The sequence below is a fragment of the Tenrec ecaudatus genome, chromosome X, assembly GCF_050624435.1.
Source record: "Tenrec ecaudatus isolate mTenEca1 chromosome X, mTenEca1.hap1, whole genome shotgun sequence".
Taxonomy (NCBI): domain Eukaryota; kingdom Metazoa; phylum Chordata; class Mammalia; order Afrosoricida; family Tenrecidae; genus Tenrec; species Tenrec ecaudatus.
Genome location: NC_134548.1, coordinates 87,220,206 through 87,245,885, shown reverse-complemented (window position 1 = coordinate 87,245,885; position 25,680 = coordinate 87,220,206). Strand labels below are relative to the sequence as shown.

The window sequence follows — 25,680 nt, the reverse complement described above, 5'->3', positions numbered from 1 at the left end:
GGTTTATTAATTTTTTGTGCTTTTGTTAGAATTTATTTTTATCTAAATTAAAACAGTCTTTTCTATCTTGATATCATCCTGACTTAAGTATTTTGGTCGCACTTCGTTTGGCAGTACTGAGGCTTGTTTCCAGGTGTTTGGAGTATAAGTGTTGGTCTCTGTTGCTGGCCATGGGAAACAGCTGCAGGTAGGTTGAGCAGGTGTCATCCATAGTGTTTTGTTGGTGCCATGGTTCAGGAGCAAGTCATGGCATTCACCCTGTGGATGGGTGACAGGTAATATGTGTGATATAGATATGGCTAACTAGTGGAAATAAAATTTCTGCCTACCCCTGGATAGGCAGAAAATAAAGACGATGGGTGAGAAAGAAAATGAGGATAAGGAGTGTGTGGGAGGAATAAACAAATGAAAGATAAAGAAAACCCAGAAAGACAAAAACACATACCATAAAGAAGAAATGAGTACTTGGTAGCCTTGTTTGCCCTTCCAAATCAGTAGCCATGGTAGCAAGGAGCTAGAGCTCCTCTGGGACAGATTCATGCATCTGCATACCTCCAATAGCGAAGATGGCAGGCACAGGTCTAAAGTTCAGTGATAGCAGGAATAATAAATGGCAGTGATGGGAGCTATATCTGACCTCCCCTGGTTTCCCTATTGCCCTAAGGCAAGAATCAGATATGCCCTATGCTCCTTCCTTCACGATTATTCTGATTCTGACTGTTCCTCCCCACCGCTCTACCTCTATACTGAGTTCGATAATCTGTGGATATGGCTACACAGAACTCACAGACTATACTCGCAGTTAAGGGGATTTATCAGGGAAGCTAATATGTTACCCCAGGTCGGGATCGTCAAGCAGTAATGATGCAATCTTTGTTCTCCTTAGCTAGCAGCCATGTCTCTCTCTGGTTCTCAACCTCTCAGCCTTGTGGTAGCTGTGTCTTTCTCTGGTTCGCAGCCTCAGTCACATGGTCCCTTGACCCTTGCCTCCATGGGGAGCTAGTCCACCTGACACTCTGTTCCACAGTTCCATAGTCTTAGGCCAGATAAGGAGAAAGTACCCCATAGTCTCAGTGCTACTGCTCTGAATCTCCACGCCACCATCTGTAATGCATTTGACCCCAGAGGCCTCTGCCACTTAAGACATCGATCTTGAAGGTGCTCTTCCAGGGTCTTCCAGGTTTCTTCTCTTTCTGTTTCAAAGATGACTCATCCTTATAGCCAAGTGGGTATGGGGGGAGGGGTGGTGGTAACAAAAACTGTCCAATTCCCTGTCTTAGTGTTACACCTTGCTCGCATAGTAGTTCCACCTAAACCATTGGTGGGAGTTGCAGAGTATTGGGGAGACGAGCCATATTGAGAAACTTTATGGCTGTAAGGGAAGCAGCCCTAAGGAAATTAGAGTGTTGGGTGGCAAGGAGAGGGGGCGTACTTAGCCACTGGATTTGTAGGGTGGGAGAGGCTTCAACCCTGGCCCTCCTCTTTGTCACTGGACAGGGGTAGTAGGGAAAGTAGGGAAGCATTTACCCAGTCACCATGCAGTGCTGCCATAGGCCCGATGCACTTCTAGATAAGCATAGGCAATGACTCAGTTCCTGCCCAGCCTCAGCCAGGGAGGATTGGGTGTGCACCGAGTCCACTCTCTCCAAACACCACTCATAGGACTTCCCCTCCTTATGGGCTGTCAACCTAAACATCTAGGAGTGTCTGCTCGTGAGCTATTTCATCATCCTTGGCTGGCTCCCCTAGCCCAATAGTTGCTCCTGGAATTAGAGAAGCAACCGTTTCACCTGTTTTACTGCACTTTTCCAAATCGGGCTCGTGTTTTTCTCACCTTGTTTAACTGCATCTACCACAGTATGTGTCCGTTCCGATGAGGACTTCAGGAAGTTGACGTCTCCTTACCTGGGTGCTTTGCCTTTTGTTTCTCAAAGTGGTTGCATGCAGTGTTGAGCCCATGCTCCATTTCTCTTCTCCATCACGCTTTTGTTTACCTTTAGAAATAGTATTCAGTTCAGGCTTTTATCTTTTCCTTTGATGCTCAGAGTTCCAAGATGATCAACTGTGTGTACCCAACTTATTTTTTTAATGTCTCTCTTGTTGACATATTCAGTGGAGTTTGTCATTTGGATGAAATCTTGTCCCCATCTCCAGGTTCATATTTTTAAAAAACATTTTGTGATTTGGTTTGTTGGGCCAGGTTGTGTAGAGACACAAAATAAGTAACAGTCATATATGTATAGGGAAGAGCTTTCATATCAAGAAGTAATTTTATATCAAGAAGGCATCCCAGTCCAGTCCTGCTCAAGTCCACACGTTTGATGCAAGCTAGCTACAGAGAAATGAAGCATGAAATAGGAAGCTCACAGGCCAGTGATGCAGAGTCACATGGATCCAGAGTTGATGGAAACATGGCAACATACCAACACCTCTCAGGGTCACGTGGCCCGCTTAGGGCCAGCCACCCCTGGAGGCAGGCACTGTCCCAGCAAGCAGGAAGATAAAGTGGCAGAGGGAGAGAGAGAAGTCCCAAGCTTCTTCCCTTTTGTACAGAAAAGTTTATAACCCAAGGAGATTTCATCAGACTGTGACCCAATGTATAGGCTGGTCCCCGGCCCAACACTACCCGAGTGTCTAGTTGACATTATCCCTAACCATCACATTTGGATAGGGATTTAAAATCCTATTATAGGAAACAAAACATTATACTTCATCTAAGGAACGTTTCATTATAATCACTTAGATCAATAGTCCTCAACCTTCCTAATGCTGTAACACTTTAATAAAGTTCTTCATGTTGTGGTGACCCCCCCAACCATAAAATTATTGCTACTTCATAACTGTAATTTTGATAGTGCTATGAAACTTAATGTAAATATCTGATATGCAGCATGTATCAGGCAACCCCTGTGAAAGGGTTGTTTGACACCCCCCCCAAAGTGGTCGCGACCCACAGGTTGAGAACCGCTGACTTAGATAATAATCACATTGGTATTTCTTTCTCCCGTATTAATTAAATTACAAACTATGTCATTTAGAATGTTTTTTTTTGCTTAAAATGATTATCTTTCAGTTTTAAAACTAATCTAGTCTTCTCTATTTTTATGCATTTATTATTTTGCTTTATTTACAGTGATTCATCTAGTGAATATTCTGATTGGACCGCAGATGCGGGGATAAATTTGCAACCTCCAAAGAGACAAACGAGACAGACAACAAGGAAAATATGCAGCAGCTCTGAGGAGGAGAATTTGAAGTCATTAGAAGAAAGGGACAAGAAACCTAAACAGGCTAGAAAGAAAGTATGCAATTTTGCATTTTGTTGTTTGTTTGCCTTTGACATCTGAATATGTTATGCTTGACTTTTTCTTAACAGTAACATGTCATCTGAGAAACTAAGTAAAAATAGTTTAAAATTACTTCAGAATACAAAGAAGTTTTGAAATGTTTGGTTTATCTAAACTATAGGCTCTTTGTAGCAGTTATAAAATAATAAATCAGCATAGTATAAAGTTCCTTTCATGTCACCAGTTATACATTTCTGTACTGTTTAAACTTTTAAAATAGAGAAATGTGGGAATTAAATTATGTTAGACTCCTCTTCCAGTTTGTTACATATTTTTATTTCATTCCACTGATTTCTTTTCCCTTCTATAGATAAAGTGGGTAGGTTTTAGATTGGAAGTGTAGTCCTTACCAGGAAAAATTAAGCAACACATTAAATAATTTCTTAATGATTTTAGTTGTATAAAATTTATTCAAACTCATATGCAAAATATATTTTCACTTTTATTACGGCCCTCTATTTTTAACATTCTCTGTGTCTTCACGTATTGATGGTGTATATATTTGTGAACTCTATTTTAGAAAGGAAGACGAGTTTCTTTGGCAGGTGAACTCAGTGAAGAATGGCTTGCCCCTCAGTGGATCCTCGACACCATACCCAGACGCTCTCCGTTTGTCCCGCAGATGGGAGATGAGGTAATTATGACCTGCTCTTTGATCTCTTACAGCATCAGCAATTCGTTCATTAATGCCAGAACATTTATATTCTTAAAATTATTATAGTTTTATATACTTTTATATTAATTGATTTGCTTAGTTGTTTGATCTTGCGGATAGTTAGCTATTTTATATTCTTCATAGAACCTAGCAAAATGTCTTAAAGAAATAAAAACAAACAAATCAGTTGCCATCAAGTTAATGCTGACTCATGGTGACCCCATGTGACAGAATAGAACTGTGCTCCTGAGAGTGTTCTTGGTTTATTCTTTTTATGGCAACAGAGGACCAAGCCTTTCTTTTTAGGTGTCCCTAAGTATTTAGGGCTTGAACCATTAGCCTCTAGGTTAGCAGTAAGTAGTCCATTAATCGCTTACACCACCTAGAGATTTTTTTAAGCGATAATGGGAGCTTACCATATTAATCTATTTTGTTAAACTCGGTGGCACATCCTCATAGCCTTTAAGACTGGTGTGTATTAAGTGATGATAATTGTTCTGGTAATGGGGAAGGTGTATGATAGACTCATACAGTGAAATGTGCCAAATACATAATTTTTAAAAAGTAACTCATAAAGGCAGAAATACTGGCATACTTTTTATACAAATGATCTCTTAATAACTGTGCTACTTTTAAACTTACCTATTAAAGCCCTTCATCTAAATACGATTTATCCAGGAACACACCTGCCACACATCTTTGATATCTTCTCAATATGATCTCTAATTCCCACCAAATGATTCCTCTTTATGGTTTCAACCCACCAGTCAGTCAGTCCTCCATGGGAGAAAGTTAGACTATCTGTAAAGGTTTACCACCTTAGACACCCTATATAAGGTCTCTATGAGTCAAAACTAATTCACTGGCAGTGAGATGATACATGTTATATTCTATGTTGTATTATAGTTTTATGAGTGGGGCTTTGAAAGTTTGCAGGAAAATTCTATTATCTTTTCATTCATCTTTTCCCACAAAGTTTTTGAAGACACTCTCATATGTCTCCATGTATGTATGTATGTATATGTATATATATATATTTTTTTTTCCTTGAGGGGAAAAACATTTCTTTTTATGCCTCATAATAATTCTAAGTGCCTTATACAACGTATCTGGTATTTGTGGAGTGTAAGAAGAGAATTATGATAAATACTTTTAGAATAACATATTTAATATTAGCTTTCTTACAATTATATTTGATGCTAAGATTTAACTCTATATTTATCATTTTGCTAACTTAGAATAGCTAAATTATAAGTAGAAAAAGATTTATATAAAATTGATTGATAGCAAATGTTGGTATGTTATTTAAACTCATAGTTTGGAGTTCTTTTATTTTACTCTCTTCTATTTATCTCTACCTTCCCTTTAAAATTATTGACAAGAAAGAAACTTTTATTTTAATGAATTGAGAATATGCTAGTGCATGCTGCCCTAAAAGAGCCGTATGGTTTCAGCAAACACTTTGAATGCATTTCCCTTTCATGTCCGGTTAGTTCTGATGTGAATGCTTAGAACACTTTTCATTTAATCTTAACATGACTTAATTTTGTGTCCTGTGTGTAATTATAACTATGCACACACACAAACACATGTGTGTACACATATACATACCGACCCACACAAGGGTTAGTAAACATATGTAGCTATAAAATAATAGAAATCTTTATTAAACCAAATTTTAAAGTGTAAATCTATTGTTTATCAATGTATTCTCCATCTAGATCTATATATTTTTGAAGGCCATCTCTCTAATCCCTTCCCCCAAAGAATTCTGCACTCTTTAGTTTATACCATCAAAACATCTATGGCATCCTTGAGGGCCACTAATTGTGTTCCTCTTCAAAGTTGTTTTCGTTTTGGAAACAAAAAGATGGCTGAAAGGAAAGTTTAGTATTATAAGGTGGATGAGATAAGGTTTCCCAGCAGAATTCCCATACAACAGATCTTGCTACCTTCAAGAATGAGCAAGTACATTGTTATTATGAAGAAGAATCCCCAGCAAAATTTTCCTTTGTTTTTCTATTCAGTGCAGTTTTCTGTTTTCTTAAAATGTCATAAAAGGTCCCATGACCGTCCTATATCTGTCGAGAAAATCTATCAAGATTCTCACTCACTGCCATTGAGTCCAATAAATTGTCACCATAACTTTTGGAACTAACCTCTTTGCCTTCATTTTAACAGGCAAACAGAGCTCCTTGGAGACCACCGTTTTGGTGGGAACATTTCTTAACAGCTTTGTTGGCATATAACTCACATACACAATTCAGTAGCTCAATCATATTAAAGAGAGATGTATAATCATCTCCACAGTCAATTTTACAGTATTTACTTCTTTCAGGTACTCATCGCCATCAGTTCTCCATCTGCCTGCAACCTCCTCTGCCATACCCTCCAACAAATCAATGCAGTCACTGTCTCGACTGTGCTACCTGCCTAGATTTCATACACAAAATGATGCAAAACACAGGAAAACAAATGAAGACACTATTTCAATCTGCATGATAGCAAGGCTGCTCAAATCACTCATCTATGGTCCGAGGGGATTCACCAGAGGCTTAATTCATATGTGGCTTCTGTGCATGGATTTTGGGCTCCCACTGCCCTTGATAGCCTTCTATAAACTGGATGTTCACAATTTAAGCTCTGACATAATTCCCTCCTTTGGGTTTAGATTTTATTATTCACAATCCACAATTCACAATCACTCAGCTTTGTGTATTTCTTCCAAGTGGGCCCAGTTCACACCTCACTCAGGTGGCTGCTTGTTTGAAGACAAGCCTTTAAGACCCCAGATGCTATTTTATCTGATAGCCAGGCACGATCTAATTCCTTCACCACACGCAAAAAATTCAATAATCTCTTCATGAACGAGAGCATTAAGCAGGTCTATGTCATAAGAGCTAATTATTCCCAGATTGGGGCTAGAATGAAATGTGAGCTTACAAAGGTACCCTGATAAGACGAAGACAAATATATTACTCAGAGAACTTGTCTGCAGGCATCTATTGATTTGATATACCTTTTTTTAATAAACCCATGCATTTATGAATTGGAACCTTAGTAACAATACTTTTTATTTACCCATGTTAGTGTGTGTTTGTATGTGTGTATGTGTGTGGTGGATAATATTAGTATTAAAGTATTGATATTTAATATACCAGTTATATCAAACGTGAGTGAAGGGACACAGTGGAAAATGTAAAATATGAAAACAAAAGTAATTTATAAATTATCAAGGGTTCACGAGCATGAAAGGAATGGTGGAGGAGGGAGGGGAAAAAGAAGAGCTGATACCAAGGGCTCAAGTCAAAAGAAACTGTTTTGGAAATGATGATGGAAACATACTTATGTGCTTGATACAATTGATGGTATGGATTGTTGTAAGAGCTGTAAGAGGCCCCAATGAAATGATTTATTAAAAATAAACAAGTGTAAGTTATGACTGGAAAGACGACATGTTTTGTGTATATTCATTTAGTTATATTAACCTTAGCAGACTTAGGAAGGTGCATATGTGTGTATTGTTTATATTACATGGTACTTAATGCAGGGCTATATAGGCATGAGTACTGAATGGACATCATTTAATGGTAAAACGGATTTTTGTACATTTTTTTTAAATTCCAAGTGTTGCCAACAGAAGAGAGTGTTTAAAGGTGTATTGTAGTATATAGAATTATTAAAAGAGGAAGCTGCTGTTTAATACCTAATGTATTTTCTTTTAGCTTATATATTTTAGGCAAGGGCATGAAGCTTATGTGCGGGCTGTGAGGAAATCAAAAATATACAGCGTTAATTTACAAAAACAACCATGGAACAAAATGGACCTCAGAGTAAGTTTGCTAATTTCGTAAGCTATGCCATTGAAGTTGCTTTTGAATTAAGTTGACAACCCTATTTTTCTAAATTTCATGCGTACTTTGCTGCTAATTGTGTGTTTAAGATAAGACGATGCACAATACTCTTCATACAGCTGAGTGTTATGGGATACATTTATATTTTTCCTGAGTTTATATGCTTTATATGGTCTTAATTGTTTCACTTAATTTCCTTCAGTTCCTCTAGAGCAGTGGTTCTCAACCTTGCTAATGCCACAATCCTTTAATTCAGTTCCTCCTGTTGTGGTGAGCCCCCAACCATACAATTATTCTCATTGCTACTACATAACTGTAATTTTGCTACTGTTATGGATGAGGCTACACCCGGGAAAGGGTCATTGGGCACCCCCCCCAAAGGGGTCGTGACGCACACACAGGTTGAGAACCGCTGCTCTAGAGCAAAGCAGGAGAATTCCCTGGTCTCAATATGTTCCCCATCAGCAGCATTGGACATGTCAAAAGTTCTAGAACTGACTAAATAGGTTGACTGTAATCGCCCTCAAAGCTCTGTCAGGTCTGGATTACATTAAATATCACATTTCCCAAGAAGCTTAAAAACTTACAGTGTTTTATGGATCAAAATATAAACTATTTCCTTCATTGTTTTCAACATGCTAATCATCATATAACAACCCATCATTTACCTGAAAACCACCGTAAAATTTCCCTCCAAATGCTTGTTGGAAAAGCAAAAGAAAATAAACGTAAACAGAAATTATCATATACATATATATATACTCAAACCTAAACCACTACCATCAAGTCAATTCTGACTCATTGCAACCCTATATGACAGCGTGGAACTGCTCCTTCAGGCTTTTTGAGATTTTAAATCTTTATGGGAACAGCTAACGTCATCTTTTTCTTGCAGAGATGCTGATAGATTTAAACTGCAGACCTTGAATGCATTACACACTATGCCACCAGAGCTTATTATTCATATACACACATATATATTTATATACCTATAAAATTATATTATTAAGTATGTCATTGATAAATAACTAAGTGAAAGTCATGGCTCACTAATAGATGACAACCGCCTTTTCTGAATCAGATGGAAGATAAGTTCTCTTTTAGGATCAGGGGAATAAGTAAAACATAATGGTTTCTTATTTTTAATACTAATATTATGGGTGAAGGAAATTGTGGGAAACCACCCGTTTGTGGTGTAAGCGCATGGGCTTTTGGACTTTTGGAATGAAACCTGGATTTCAATACCAGCTCTGCTATATACTAGTATATAATTTTAAGCAAATTATGTGTGAGGGTCAGTTTTGTGATCTGTTAAATGTGACTAATAATTCAACCATGTTGGGAGATAGTAATATAGACATTGAAAAAGTTTATGTCTGCTCCCCAAACACATGCATGTATGTACACCTATGCACTCACATACTTTATTTCTGCTAACAAAACAGCTCTTAGCCAGGCAGAATATGAAAATCCCCCATAGAGTTTTCTCAAATATACTTGACTACTGAATTCAACCCACTACCATTGAGTGAATCCCAGCTCATAGCAACTGTCTCAGGCAGAGTAGAATTTCTCCATAGGGTTTCCAAGTCAATAAATCTTTATAACGTAGACTGCCTCATCCTTCTCCCACAAAACAGATAGTGGGTTGGACAGCTGATCTTTGGGACAGTAGCTCAACAATGAACTTATATCACCACCCAAGAAACCATACCAAAACTCACTGGCATCTAGTCAGTTCAAATTCAGTGTCTCCATAGGACAGCTTAGAACTGCCCCTGTGGGTTTCCAAGACTTTAACTCTTTATGGGAGTAGAATGCCCACCTTTCTCCCATGGAGCAGCTTTTGGTTTTGAACTGCTAATCACTGAATTAGCAACCCAACCCATAACCCCCTATGCCACCATGGCTCAGGGCTCCTTAAATAAGCTTCAACCTATTAATGGTCAGGAATCTTATCTTATTTATTACAATTAATACTTAGTGCCTAGCACTTGGTAGATATTCAGTTAAGTTTATATAGTTTAAGTAATAATGAAACATTACATAGATGTTTGGCAGTGTGTGTTGAAAATAATATTATGTTGGTATTGTCATGAATAGGAGCAAGAGTTTGTTAAGATTGTAGGAATCAAATATGAGGTTGGACCACCCACGCTATGCTGCTTGAAACTTGCATTTCTGGACCCCATTTCAGGAAAAATGACTGGAGAATCTTTTTCTATTAAGTGAGTAACTTTTTTCTGGTTCTCTATCTCCGTGTGTGTGCATATTTGAATATCTATTGTAGATCCTTTAAAGTATAGGATTCTAGAAGAGGAAACAACACAGGCTTAAAAGCACAAAAACCAAATGTGTAATTCTTGGTTTCTCCACTTAAGTGACAAGTTACTTAATGTAAAATGAAATATAAATACTAAAATAGCTTTCTCAGAATAAAAAGAAACCTTTACAGAGTGCCTAGTTGAATGCTTGAAATATGGTGGTTTCTTTTATTTCTCTTGTAGTAAATAAGTAAATGACATATCTTCAAATTGAGCTTGACATATAGAGAGAAGGAAGAACATCAATTCTAAAAGCCAATATATAGGATACTTCCTTACTTTAAATATTACGGGCATTCATTGATATCATTACGTCATTAAAGTAAGGCAGCAGCAGACAGGGAACTGCTGAACAGATCATTGCATATGGGGTTTATTGAAGTTATAGCATTTCTAGGAAGTTTTGTCATATTTTCCCTGATAACTCCACATTTAAAATTTCCTTGGATACTTAGTAATATGAGGGAGCTTCAAAAAAATTCATGGAAAAAATAGAATTTTCCATGAACTCTTTGAAACCCCATGTATACACTCTATATTGATTTACATGTGCTTTGTTTTTTGAATAGGTATCATGACATGCCCGATGTCATTGACTTCCTGGTGCTGCATCAATTTTACAATGAAGCTAAAGAAAGAAATTGGCAGATTGGTAAATATAAAATTGTCCCTTGTTAACTGTGAAGTTTTGAAGTAAACTACCTCTTTTACTCTCATTTAGAAAAAATATAAACTAGGTAAACAGAGCAATCAGCCAAATTAGAAGAATTAAATTGAATTTTCTTGTCAGCTTTTGCACACATCATCATGCATAGCCTATAACCTCAGATTTGTCGATTGATACCTTCTCTACTACAATATAAATCAGAATAGAAAGAAAATTATCAAATATCAATTGACCTAAAATGGAGCACTTGATATTTGGATGTGTTAAACAGATCACTACTGATTGCGGTTTTTTTCTGTCCTTTTTTTGCTTCCTACCTTCCTCTCTTGCTCATTCTCTCCTCTCCCGCCCTTCTTCCTCTCCAGTATTTCACTTTCCTTTCCCTTCCTTCCTTCCGTGCTTTAGAGCCCTGCATTAAATGAACCAGAACCTCTCTCTGTTTTTTCTTCATTTCCTGTCTTACCCCAAAACAATAGAACACTAATATAAGGGGAAAAAATTAAGGACAATTGCTTACATATTACCATACGATGTTATAAGAATTTTTCATTGATAGACATTGTTTGCACAAACATTGCCTATCCTTTTAGCCATCGCAAATATGTAGTTTTGAAAGATGAGGCCTTATGCCTTTCCTTGGACTCCTGGCTCAAGCACTATTGGATCTTGAGCAAGTTTGTAGCCTCACTGTGCCTTACTTCCCTCATGTAAAAACGTGGAGCCCATCGTGACACAGCCATGAGATGTAAGTAGTAAGTGAGTTAACATACAGAACATATAAAATTCTACTTGGCACATAGTGAACGCTATGCAAATGTTTCCTATGCGATTTTTTTTAAATCCTCCTAATAAGTAAGAAACAGTTTTTGTTGGTAATACGTAGATTTTGTAATTCTCAGGCATTAAGAAATAGAAAACTAGTATGTAAAGATTTTTAAAAAACTAAAAGGAAAAAAATTATACATAGAGTGTAGTAAGGAGTACACCTAATGAGGAACCCAATTAACTAATAAAGCTTAAATTTTGTTATGTTGCATTTATTTAAAATGACATGGAGAGATCTGATTTATTTCAGGAAATTTTTTAACACATAAAAATGTCCAAAAATGTGAAAAAATGAGGTGAAATTCAATTATCTGGAAAAACTCAGATTGCATAAAATGTCTGATAATGTATCAGTACACTGCCACTTGTGTATTCAGCAAACAGCAACAACACGGAGTGGGGTATAGCTCAGCACACCTCTTAAAGAACTGTTTAAAATATCATAGGTGATAGATTCCGCAGTATAATAGATGATGCCTGGTGGTTTGGAACTGTGGAGAGTCAGCAGCCTTTTCAACCAGAGTATCCTGATAGTTCTTTCCAGTGTTACAGTGTCCAGTAAGTATGGTTATCTTCTTTAATACCCTATAGAATACTGTCTGTGGACTTGCTGTAAACCCAATCAGGAGTACGTTTTTCTAGATTTACTTAGTGTTACAGTGTGCCTGCAGCAAAGAAATTTGATGCTGATAACCTCTTTAGTCCAATATGCATGCCAAAGCAAAGCAAGCACTAAGTACTTATGTCTAACTTCCTTATGGCCTGATGTTCTCTGACGAACTTCTGCCGTCCTAAGAGTCACCAACTATTTGTTCATAGAGAATGCTGAAATTGTGCGTAACCTAGTCTTAGGACTTTAGTGCTCATATCTGTTCTAGGCCATTGTGATTGCGTTTTGTTTATAGGAGGTTCTATTTTGCGACAGCAGTTAATTTTTCATGCAATACCAGGGTTGTAACTTTTCTACCAAATGATGTTTTCTTCTCAAAAATTATAGAAGAAATGTTTATTCTGTGAAGATTGCTTTTGGGACAAGGAAATAATAAAAACATTTTAGAAGGGTTTTATTACATAAGTTATTAGGAGAGAGTAAAAAGAAAGAAGTAAGAAATCTATTAAATTGAATGTTAGTTTAAACAATATTTTCTAAAAAGATCCTTTATTCTTTTGACTTCCCTATTATTCAATATATAATATGTTGGAAGAAAAAAGCAAAGACTTATGATAGGACAGTCATACTGCCCTCTCAAATTCATATTGGTCAATCATATTTTCTTTATTTGCGATGACTGTCTTTATTCAAGTTAATGATACTTTATAGACAACAATACTGTCCTTTTGTAAAATTTACCCCCAAGTATGAAAATTCTGTTAGCATTCAGAAGTGTTGTGTGGATTTTGTTTGATCTTGTAATTTTTTATAGTTGGGACAATAATGAGAGAGAAAAGATGAGCCCCTGGGACATGGAACCAATTCCAGAAGGAAGTAAGCATACTTTTCAAAATGAATTAAAATTCTTTGAACAGTAAAGTAGCAAAGGCATGATACTGGAAATTAATGCTTTCTGATCTTTCAACGTATGCGTAGCTGCTTTTCCAGATGAAGTTGGTGCTGGTGTTCCCGTGTCCCAGGAGGAGCTGACTGCTTTACTCTACAAACCCCAAGAAGGCGAATGGGGGGCTCATTCCAGAGATGAGGAATGTGAACGGGTTATTCAGGGCATCAACCACCTCCTTTCCTTGGGTATGATGAATACAAAAGAACACAAAGGAGCTTCAAAATTTTGTGGAAAAGTTGAATTTAAAATAATGTAATTTTTCGAGAATCTTTTGAAGCCTCCTGCTATTAGGAAAATTAAAGAGAGCTAGGGAGCTCACAAAATTTTGGTTTTTTAAAAGCAAATCCACTTTCTCGCTGTATACTTCACTTTCAACTCACAGTCACTGGAGATATATCTATTTATATCTCCAAAGTAATTGGCCAAAGGAATGACTGACAGTGTTTAACACGCTGGGGATTAATAGTAAAGGCAAGCATGTAAGTGTTTTCTTGTTTCTGGAGTCATTTTGGCTCTCTCAGCCTTGTTTAGGCTGCATTCTTGTGGTAAGGGTTGTACAACTCTTCTTGATAAGATTGAACTATTGAATTGTGTGGTATGTATATGGGGACGAAGTGCTAATAAAACTTTTAAAAAAGAAATGAACCAAATCCAAACTGACCCTCTCAAGTCAGTTCCACCTCATAGCTACGTCATAGTCTCTGAGGTTATAAATCTTTACAAGAGCAGACAGTCTCATCTGTCTCCCACAGAGATGCTAGTAGGTTTGAACCACTGAGCTATGCAGTTTGTAGTCGGACACTCAACCCATATAGAGACACCAGAGCTTAGTGGGAAGCAATGCAACTTAATCACCCTAATCAAGAGCCTTGGTGGTTAAACATTTGGCTGATAACTGCTAAATCAGTGGTTGAAATGGATCAGCCTTTCTTATGGAGAACGATGTGACAGTCTTGCTTTTGTAGAGATTACAGCCATAGAAATCCTATGGGGCAATCTTATTTTGTTTTACAGTGTTTCTTTGAATTGGAATCAATGACACACCACCACCACATCATAATAGTTACAGTTCCTAAAACATATCACTTGAGAAGTTGTTTTAATGTACAGAATTTAAATCCAATGCATTTTAAAAAACACAACACAGATATATGCAAGAAAAATTAAATCATCGTCATTTTAGTAATGTAGTATATCACTCGTTCTTGCATATATTTGATGTTAATTTATGTTTTAGCATGCGATATTAATTTCCTTATAACTTCTTTTTTTAACTTTGATAATTCTGTAGATTTTTCCAGCCCTTTTGCTGTTCCAGTGGATCTCAGTGCCTACCCCTTGTATTGTACTGTAGTTGCATATCCAACTGACCTCAACACCATCAGGAGGAGACTTGAAAATCGCTTTTACAGGTCTGTTTCATTTGACCAGTTATGATAAAATTCATAACATTGTATTTTTTGCTTTAATTCTTGCATGATGACATATGTGCTTTACATAGTGCAAAGTTATCATTCAAAAGATGTACTCTAAAATTTCTTCTAAAAAGACCATAATTTCCACTTATTCAATAGATTATCGCAGTCTTCTTTAGTTTAAAAAAAAGGTGGTAGGGAAAGAAGCACAAGGGAGGAAATTGTCAGTAGCATAAATCATGAATAAAACAAAATTAGAGTTAAATTTTGATTATTAAACATAGATTAAGTGGTTTTGTGAATTCAGCATCATTAAGGTGCTTTTAGAGACTTCAGTCAGGTCTTAGCAGTTATTGAGATTTAATGACCAGTCGTGAAAATGTATACAGGAAGAGAGGCAAGTTATTTCTTACTTAGTTTTGCTTGAGAGCAATTACGAGATGATTATGTTCCCCCTCTCATCCCAGGTTCCATTGTGCCCCAGCTACAGTGATTCCATGAATTGCCTAATATGCTTTTCGTAACGTAGATTTGACTATATTTATATAGTGCGATATTTCATTTTATTTACTAAAATCTGGCATGAAAATAATAGGTAATACATCATAAATTATATCCATAATTCATAATAAAATTACTTTTTAAATATTCTAGTATTGCTTTTTCCTTATTCTTGTTTCTTCCCCTCTAAACTAGGCATTGTTTTAACTATAAAAACACTTAATTTTTGGTTTTTGTCATCCATAATATTCTCAGTCAGGTTTCCCAAATGTTAAAATGCAGCACAGTGGTTTGAAGTGCTTTCCTATTCTTCAAGTAATGTGGCTATATCATCTCTTTCTGTGTGTGCACACCATTAAATACATGTATTGGACCACCTTTGGCATAACATAATTATTACCTGATTGTTCTGAGTTCTATATTCCTAAAATAGACATATATTGAGCAAGTCTAGCAGGAGGTGTTTTTTCTTCTGCAGGAGAATATCGGCATTAATGTGGGAAGTGCGCTACATTGAACATAATGCCAGGACTTTCAATGAGCCAGACAGTCCTATTGTGAAAGCAGCCAAAATTGTAACTGACGTCTTACTTCGTTTTATTGGGTATGAAAGAGTTTCCCTTTTCCAATGTTCTCAACTTCTGGGGATTTTTCTGATTATTAAAGTGAATTTTGATTTTTCATTTTTAAATAACGTTTTATTGTAAATTAGGTGGAGGGTTACCTTTCAGATCATCAACTTTGTATTCAACAGCGTAAACTACTAACTGAAATGAATTTTGATTCATCTGTCTTGTTTCTCAGGGATCAGAGCTGTACTGATATCCTGGATACTTATAACAAAATAAAAGCAGAAGAAATAAATAGTACTGATGCGGAGGAGGTAAGCTACACAGCATGACTAGGAATGAAATGGTTTTGTTATTTTAAAGGAACATATAATGTGTAAGTGCTGTAATTGGCTATGAGCAGTGAAACAGATTTCTGCAAGCTAGGTGAACCCCTGAATCTTTTCCCATGTAATCCTTCAACTTGTATTTAGATGGCATATGCCAAAAGTTTACTAGTGTCCCAATATTTAGTTAAAGACAGATAGCCAGTCACCCTATTTGACTCCATGCGTTTTAATAATAAGCAATCAACACTTTACTTTTTTAGTCCTTAAAACAAGATATATCTCTCAGTATTTTAAGAGTGATGAGATCATGGGAATTGTAGTATGATTTTATTTTCTATCAATTATAAGAGAAATATTAAATTTTTAGATTTTGTAATCTACAGTTTTAGTGGTTTCATGGAAATGCTACTCGATTTCCTTTATGGAAATCTATAAAAATAAACCAATATTTTCTTATTGAAATTGAATCTGTACTCTCAGCAGACCCTCACATATTAGCTTTTCCCATTTACTCAGCCATTTTATACTGGAGGCTGTGATATAGAGCAATAACCAAGATAAGAGGAAGGAACAAAATGGAAAATGATGGTTCAGAAACCTTTAGTGGAAAGCAATTTATTTTAGAGACGAGTGACTCAAATATACTAGATTCTATTGCATTGGCATGAAATATTTTGCATGTTCAGATGGTCTGTGTTGTTAATCTCCAGAATCTATGGTTTTCTTTTGTACTAGTCCATAAAAATGTCTGTAACTATAAGATACTGTAGATATTCTCGGAGTTAAATGTTACATATGCAGTACTAAGGGAAATACAACGCCGCCAATTAGATATCATCCTCTTGAAAACTATTAAGAATTTATCATATTTATTTCTAATATTTTCTCTGACTTCACATAAATGTCCTTTGTCTCAGGATTTAATAACAGCAATAATTTATCCTCATATTAACACTACTCATGTTAGGATAGAAAGTTCAACAGCTTTCATTTTACAAAGGAATACCAATAGCTTATACCAATGAAATTAATATTCTCCTAGTCATTCTTCTGATTATTTGAATTGCTATCACCAGATTTATAGTAGTACTTGTGCCTTGCTTCTTTGTATTACAAATTATCACTCAGACTCAGATAGGTCCGATCTTAGCTAGTGCTGCTGAAACAGAAGTATCACAAGTGATGTCTTTAAAGAAGGTTTTTTTCACAGTGTCCTCAAGTCCTAATTCATAGGGAACCTATAGAACAGAGTAGAACTTCCCCATAGGGCTTCCTAAACTGTAAATCTATATTGGGGCTGATCACTAGGTCTTTTCTCCTAAGGAAAGGCTGGTGAGTTCAAGCCCCTGACCTTCAGCTTGTGCATGCTTACCTGTTGTTCCACCAGGGCTACGTAGTTTAAGAGGCTAGAAGCTCGAATTCAAGGTGCTATGTACAGGGAAAGGTTCTCTCCCCATTGACTCTGGAGGAAGATCCTGTCTCTGTCTAATTTGCTCTTTATGACTCAGAAATGATTAAATTTAGGGCACACCCTACAATGCGAATGCCTCAGTAACATAAAATAAAACCAAATTTCCAAAGGAGAGTGTATCCATAGGTACAGGAGTTATGATCCCAACATGTGTTTGGGGGCGCAGAATTTAATCTTTAACCAATACTTACTGAAAGTTAAGAAAATCCAGAACCAAGGCAGTTGTCATGTTATTGATTCCAGTTCATAGCAACCCCCATGCATGTAGACAGTTATACTTTACTTTGGTAAAAGAACTGTTTCTTGAAATAGCTAAGGATTTATCATGAGCAATTCATGGATATATTAAATTAGTTTGTCATATGGAATAAGTTTGTTGTTTTCTCTTTGCAAATACTGATACGGATTTAGGTACAACATTAGCAGATACCAATCACTACACTTTTTCCTTAGTTGCTTTGCTGATTTAAAGAAAAACTTTGTTCAACTCGACTTTTTCAGTGTGTTCATAGCTTATTGACAAAACTTGGAGTTAGTCTCCCCCTAGCCTTTATTCTCCTGCTTGCTCTAATAAGCAAAACTTTATTATGATTATATTTGCATGTGCTTCTATCTTTTAAAACATTGAATATAACTTAACATTGTCTCCCACCCTCCCCATTTAACTTTAGGATACAGAGATGGTGGACTTAGATTCAGACGGCCCTGGGACTTCCACGGGAAGAAGAGTGAGTAAATAAATTGACTGCTGAAAATAAACAATTTTACCTTCCTATAGCCGATCCCCAAGGTCACCCTAGCATTTGGAGAATCATTAGTGTTCATGAGACTCAGTATATCATTTTACTCGTGGCTGCAGTTTTGTTATTGCACAGTGAAGCTTTGCAGCTGGATCATAAGAGACAGAGACACTGATGCAACCTGGACTGAATGTGTATGCCAACTTTCCATGCTCTCTCCCTCCTATGATGGGTCACAGACTTTACTCTTTCCTTAGCAATTAGGCAGGCTCCAAAATGCTGGGGGGAGAGGGGGTGTTCATACAGGCACCCTCTGCCTTGTACATACCAAGATCCCAGACACGCAGAAGGAAAGCAGGCATTCAGTACATCATTATTTATACAAACAGCCTCTGAACAAAAAATAAGACCGTTGGGTTAATTCCAACTCAATGACCCTATAGAATGCATTAGAACGGCCCCTGTGGGCCTTCCAAGGTTATAAGCCTGAAAGAGAGCAAAAAGCCTCAGCTTTCTCCAGCCAAGCAGCTGGTAGGTTCAAACTGCTAAGTTTGTGGTTAGCAGCTCAACAGGTAACCCACCCCACCAGCAGGGCTCCATAAACATCCTAGGCACAGTTAAGCCGCCCTTAGGACTTAGAAGGTAGTTTAAGTGCCATATCCCCAAATGCTAAACACGATCTATAAGCAGGCCCTTAAAGAGACAGATTCTTCAGACCTGCAATAGTAACTTTTTTCTACATACTTTTCTTCTGTGGTAATTAGCCTTTTTAAGAAACAATTTCCTTTGTAACACTGAAAGAAATTATTTAAAAGAGTATCAAATGGTTAAAGGCCAGAATTTATCATGTCTATGTAGTCTTTAATATTTTTAAACTTCATAAAATACTTTGAGAAAATGATGGTGACATTCTCAAGTATACTTAACTCCAGTAATTATGAAGACCTGCCTTAACAACTATTCACGTGTTAGAGGAGAAGGCATTTGTTTGTTTTTACTTCCTAGATCTTGCATGTTTGTGGTGAAGGGGGAATGATATCTAAATTAAGAAAATTAGCAGCTGTACTATCTTACATGGAGATATTAAATTCGGAATACATGAGAAAAGCAATGCCTGGAAAGTTAACGGATTTTTAAATATTAAGTGTAAAATCTGCAGGTAAAGTGCCAAGGCAGAAGACAATCTTTAAAGTGTAATCCTGACACTTGGAAAAAACAATGTACAGAACTATTGAGCCTCATATATGAACGCGAAGATTCACAGCCATTTCGACAACCAGCTGATCATCTCTCTTACCCAGTAAGCCCAGTAAGCATATAGGTTTTTTTTTAATGGCCGATAGCATAATTTTCCATAAAATTCTAAGATCTATTTTACTCACTTTTTTCTTTCCTTCTGTCTTTCTCTATTTTTATTCTTTTGTGCCAGTTTATCTTTGAATCAGGAAAGTACGTAATTTGATTAGTCATGTCTTTCTTAAATATGTGTCATGTACTCTGTATATTATACAGTTGTAGAACAAATTTGAATCTAAAATTTCTTGTTGTTACTTCTTGTTTTAATATCTGCTTTTTTTTAAAAAAATTCTAACTTCTAGTACTATTCTACACTAAACTGTAGATGTTTAGTGACATTTATCAGTTCTATTTATCTAGTTAGTGTACAAATCTAATATTTCTTTTTACCAAAGAGAAAAGTGTGAGAACTTAAATTACAGGGCTATTTCCTAAGAGTATTTCTATTTATATATTAAATTAATTAATGTAGAATTCCTTCACCTTAAATTATAATCAGTAAAAACATAATTCCTCTTTATGGATCTGGAGTCTTAAATCATAATTGTGTTATAAGTCTTGATGTTTTGTTATGGTAATTTAGACATAATCTTTACCCTCATAGGGCCATCAAGAACAAACTGGAGAATCTTCAGTGTCATTTGTTCCAGAACGACAAGATCCATTTATTCCTGAGGTAGACCTAATAGCCTATTAACACTCATGTTTGTTTTTGCATTGCTTTCCTTGCAAATTATCCATACTCAAATTAGCCTTTTCCAGCTAGCTAAAACTAGTTTCGAACTCAATGTTTATTTTTTACTGTTCTGTGTGATTCTGCATGTGTTTTTTAATCATCCCCTGTTTGTAAGTGCATTCTTTCGAGCACCCATATATGTTTGTTTATGTAAACCTACAGCTACTGTAGCAGAAGAGAAAACATCAATTACCACAATATAATCATTTCTGTATTGTAGCTGACTATTTTCACCTGGACTTCATTCAGCATGCTGAGTAGGCCTTGTGAATTTTGATCATCTTATTACCCAAGTTCCAACATTATTTCTTCAGTGTAAAACTTGGTGTTTCATAGGCCATGTGTGTTGAAGTATCTTTGGTTTTTATCATGTTAGCCAAAAGAGGATCAATTTAGAACAATTGTGCTTTTTCTCATACTTTGAAAAATATCTTCATTCTTTTTATAATACCTTTTATATACCTTTATAATACCTCTGCCTCTTTGGTTTTCTCCTAAGAGGGAAATGTAGTGATTTAACTTCTTCATGATTTAACTTATTCCTTCAAAATAAGGACAAGGTTCTAATACTATGGTGTCACCCCAAAGTATGTTCACTTGTTATAATGTGTCGTGTACAAAGTAGGACATTCAGCTTTGATTATATATGATAATCTCAAGAATACCTAATGCATCCTTGAATGATTTAAGTTAATACAGATTCCCTTCCCTACCTGAAACAAAACCAACCTAATTTTGATTCTATGGCTAAAAAAAATCAAAACAAAAAAATGAAAATATGGAGGAGCATATTCATGGCATTTTGGCTTTGACCCTTGAAGAATAACACAGCTAGGAATCCCTTTGAAATACATAGTTGTATTTGTGGCATGGAACTATTAACTATTAACTATATATTCCACTTTAAACTTTTAGGAAGCTGTTTATCAGGGTGTAGGAACTTGCCTCTGTCTTTAAGCAATAACTGGAATTCTGTATTATGGACTCTATAGGGATGGAGCCAATGACTGTGGATTTTCTCTCCGTCCCTGTCCCTTGAAGTCATTTATGTTTATTGACTGCAGAGTAGGCACAAAGGCTGTCTCGTGTACCCCTACGTTTTTCCGGATCCATTAAAAAGTTTAAATCGATTTGAGGCTAGAGGCAGTTGGTGGATTGAAAACCAAGCCTTATTTCCTGCTGGATTATGGCAGTGATTGATAGCATTCTCAGTCCTATTATTCAGGATTGCTTCTTTGTTTTTCATCATGCTGAATTCACACATTTATTCATCGAAGGGATAGCACATTTTATAGTCAGTGTGTATTTTAACTCAGTACTCTGGCATACACAGTCACTCCTCAGGCAATACAGCAAAGGTGGCTTACCTTACCGGTGGAGAGCGCTGAGTGGTGCTGTGTCCTCTCTGCATCTGCCACCGGTAGGGTTTTTATACATTGAGGTAAACATCTTTGCTTAGTCACACATTGCATCAATGGCCCTGTCTGGTAGTTTTGATAAGTTCTACCAGTGTGCACCTCAAGTTTCTTTTTTTAAAAATCCTTTTATTGCAGGCTCTTACAACTCTTGTTACAAATCATATATCAATTGTAGCTGACATATCCTTACATATATTCCATCGTTCTTTTCTAGACATTTACTTTCTATGGAGCCTTTGAGATCAGCTCCTTCTTTTTTCCCTGCCCCACCCCTTAACCCTCATGGGTCCCTTATAGATTGTAGATTGTTAATCATTTGCAAATCTCACACTGACCGCTGTCTCCCTTCTCCTCTGATTTCTGTTGTTCTTCCCCCGGATGGGGATGTGTGGTTATGTGCCATTCATTGCAATCGGTGGCCCCCTCACTCCGTACCTCTTTCCCCCTTCCCCTACCCTTTTGGTATCTCTATTCCCATTCCTGTTCCTGCATTCCATGTGTTGTGAGTTTTATCTCTTGCCTATACCTATGTACATGCTCCCGTCTGGTCTAGTTTGGGAGGCGGCACTGAGGTCGTGAGGAGGCCTCCAGGGAACAGAGGTCTATTGTGTGACCCATTAGTGTATACTGCATCTTGATTGATTTACCCCCTCCCTGCGACCCCTCTGTGGGGGTTGTTCCATTGTCCACAGATGGATGGGCTTTGGGTCTCCGCTCTAACCCCCCTCCATTCTCACCAATGCATTTTTGTTCGTTTGTTTCCTGTTGGTTGTGAATCTTCTGATGTCCATCACCCTGTCTCGATGACACCTAACCATTGCACCGACTGGTGTTCTTCGTCCATGTATCTTTGTTGCTTCACTGTTGGATGGCCGCTTGTTCAACTTCAAACCTTTAAGACTCCAGACACTATATCTTTTAATAGCCAGGCACCATCCTCTGTCTTCACCACATCTGCTTATGCACCCATTTAGTTTTCAGCAGTCATGTAGGGGTTATTTAGTATTGTTAGCTAGCTTGGTTTTTAATAACACATTCTTCTTTCTAGGATTACCAGGATGTTATAGACACGCCTATGGACTTTAGCACTGTGAAGGAAACCTTGGAAGCAGGAAATTATGGTAGTCCTCTGGAATTTTATAAGGACGTTCACCAGATATTCAGCAACTCCAAAGCGTATACTTCTAACAAAAAGTCTAGGGTATGAGTTTAAGCAATTATTTACTTATATTAGACAGTTTTCTTTCACACATTTTAAAATTGCTAAACAAGTATATATTAAGGAGCTTTAAAAAGTTTGTGGGAAATTGAATATATGGTTTTCTTATGTCCTCTTCAATGATGAGCATTATAAAATGTTCTCTTTTTTAAAATCAGATGATAAAAGAATCATGTGCTATTTTAATCTGTATTTTCCTGATTAAATATGAGAGTATATAACAGGTAATAACATCATTACAAGTGTTTAGTAGTTATTTCCTCGTCTATAAGTTACCGGCCTATATATTTCATCAATTTCACTATGTTTAGAGAATGTACTTCACCCTAGAGATTTTATGTGTGTAGACACCTCCATAGACAATTTCCAGAAAAAGATCCTGAGGTATGCATCCAGGATATGTTGAGGCAGAATTAGCGCTGGATGTCATTCCATGTACTGCTATTTTCAATAGACTAGCCAAAAATCAGAGAATGAGTTGTTACACAAGATACTTCCCTGCGATTTACTTTTATTTTTTAAAATTCTGCTTTTTCTAATTTAAAACAAAAAAATTTCAACTGGTTGTCCCTTATTTCTTTTTTATGTGATTATTATGTAAATAACTCTCACTCCTACTAATGTCATTTGGAACTTTTGCTACATAAATATTTTTTCCAAGTAAAAATGTTTGTGGGAAAATTCCATTATATTTTTATTTTTCCATGAACTTTTGGAAAACCCCTCATAGTACAATTCTGACATCATTACTGAAGAAGTTTGGTTCTCTGTGTCTTCTGTGAAACATGAGTTGCTCATTAGATTGTCATGAAGACACATTTAATATAGGCATTCTGAATTTAAGCACATCTACTTGACTTTTTTACTTTCTTAGTAGTTTTAGCTAAAGTGTTATTATTACAACCCTCATCTTGCATCCTCTCTATCAGAGGGAGGTTAAAGAAGAAAGAGGTAATAATCTGAATACCCTTTAATGTATAATAAATGCTTTGATAATTCAGGTGTTTGACAGTAGTAATGTATATGAAATACTTGGGTTGGTAAATGATCCATACTAAGACGCTGTAGCTAATTTATTCTCATATTTAGCATGATCTTTGTGTTTTGTCAGAACTTAAATATCCTGAAAACAAAATATTTAGTCATGACAATTTGTCTTTTATAAATACTGGTTTCCAATTACATTTTATTGCACAATGTGCATATCTGCCCCACTTCTACTCTCTATAAAATGAATTTTCACGTTTTTTGTAGGCATATTTTTTTGACATTTGTTTTTTATTTCCCAATCCTGATTATTAGAGTAATGTGTATTAGCTGTAGAAAGTTTGGGAAATACATCGAAGTACAAAAAGAAAACAAAAATCACCTATAAATCCCTTTGCCCATTCTTATTTACACTTAATATTTAAATCATAGAGTTCTGATATTTCCTACATACACATACGAGAGGATACTCAATAAAAAACCGGACCTTTTTTTAAGTCTATGTATTTAAATTATTTTACAAAACAACCTTATAACCTTCAAAGTACTCTCCATTACACTTAATACATTTGTCAAATCTGCAATTCCATTCCTTTTTTTTTTTTTTGCAATTCCATTCTTGGAAACATTTTCAACCTCATTTGTTTGGATGGCTGACACCACCTCCCTCATTTTTTTTCACCTCTCTGCGTCATCAAATCACTTTCCTTTAATGTTCCTCTGCATCCATGGAAACAAAAAGAAGTCACACGGAGCAAGGTCAGGTGAGTAAGGTGCATGGGGCAAGCGAGGCATGCTGAGTTTTGCCCAAAACTGGCGCATTGAGATGGCTGCGTGAGCAGGTGCCTTGTCATGGTGGCAAAACCAGTCCCCGTCTGCCACAAATCGGGCCTTTTTTTGGTTGCACACTGTTACGCAATCTTTTCAGAACCTCTAAATAGAAAGCTTGATTAACAGTCCGGCACGGTGGAATGCACAAGTGTACATTTTCGTCCATTTCGGAAGTTGATGGACCTCCAGAACAAGGTTTGTCATCAATCGACATTTTACCTTGTTTGAAACAAGAAAACCACGCATACACTTGAGTTTTCCCCATAGAGCTGTCCTTGTAAGTTGTGTTCAACATCACAACAGTTTCTGCAGCAATTGTTCCAAGCAGGAAACAATTTCACAGCTGCACGCTGGTCTCTTAAAGCAGCCATCACAAAAAACGAGGCTCGAGCAAAACTGCTTTTATAAAAAAAATCCACTGTGACCAGAGAGAACCTTCACCGTCAAAGCCACTGGGCTCCCTAACTCAGAGCAAGTTGTCCAATGCACGCCTAGTGGGAAAAATGCGAACTACGAAAGCTCTCTTCCACCCAGCCCAATTCCGGTTTTTGGGGGGTACCCCCTTGTATGTGTACATATACTATATTTTTCCACATATCATGTGCATATGTAAATTATGTACATGCACATATATAAGCTACAAGTGCACACAGGAAGCTCACATGAGAGGTTTACATGGTTTGCAAAAAATGTATTAGTTACATATATTCGTTAAAAGAATAGGTTTTGTATCTTGAAAACTTTTTAAATTTTCCCATTTCCTATATGACTCTTATAAGCCCGGATTTTTCATGTTCGCGCTGTATGCCAAGGAACCCTGGTGGTGCGACAGCTAGGCTCCGGGCTGTTATTTGAAAGGTCAATGCTTCAAACCCACCCAATAACTCTGTGTGAGAAAGGTTACTGTCAAGAAAACTCTATGGGGCAGTTCTACTCT

The 25,680-nt window shown here is 36.6% G+C and overlaps 1 protein-coding gene across 3 annotated transcripts in view; it reads left to right on the top strand.

Moving 5' to 3' along the window:
• The window catches only part of LOC142435012 (bromodomain and WD repeat-containing protein 3), a 175,854-nt gene that overhangs the window by 137,839 nt on the left and 12,335 nt on the right, over positions 1 to 25,680 (top strand). The window contains exons 23-37 of one of the 3 annotated variants that reach the window (XM_075539613.1): positions 3,134 to 3,302; positions 3,868 to 3,981; positions 7,728 to 7,835; positions 9,960 to 10,084; positions 10,750 to 10,832; positions 12,119 to 12,230; positions 13,097 to 13,158; positions 13,261 to 13,416; positions 14,523 to 14,643; positions 15,626 to 15,751; positions 15,952 to 16,030; positions 18,188 to 18,244; positions 19,416 to 19,556; positions 20,157 to 20,228; positions 22,755 to 22,907. In XM_075539613.1, the coding sequence (XP_075395728.1) occupies positions 3,134 to 3,302; positions 3,868 to 3,981; positions 7,728 to 7,835; positions 9,960 to 10,084; positions 10,750 to 10,832; positions 12,119 to 12,230; positions 13,097 to 13,158; positions 13,261 to 13,416; positions 14,523 to 14,643; positions 15,626 to 15,751; positions 15,952 to 16,030; positions 18,188 to 18,244; positions 19,416 to 19,556; positions 20,157 to 20,228; positions 22,755 to 22,907 (1,678 nt within the window). Of the gene's footprint in view, positions 1 to 3,133; positions 3,303 to 3,867; positions 3,982 to 7,727; positions 7,836 to 9,959; positions 10,085 to 10,749; positions 10,833 to 12,118; positions 12,231 to 13,096; positions 13,159 to 13,260; positions 13,417 to 14,522; positions 14,644 to 15,625; positions 15,752 to 15,951; positions 16,031 to 18,187; positions 18,245 to 19,415; positions 19,566 to 20,156; positions 20,229 to 22,754; positions 22,908 to 25,680 lie in introns of all 3 variants that reach the window. The other 2 variants (XM_075539612.1, XM_075539614.1) reach the window with 2 other exon arrangements.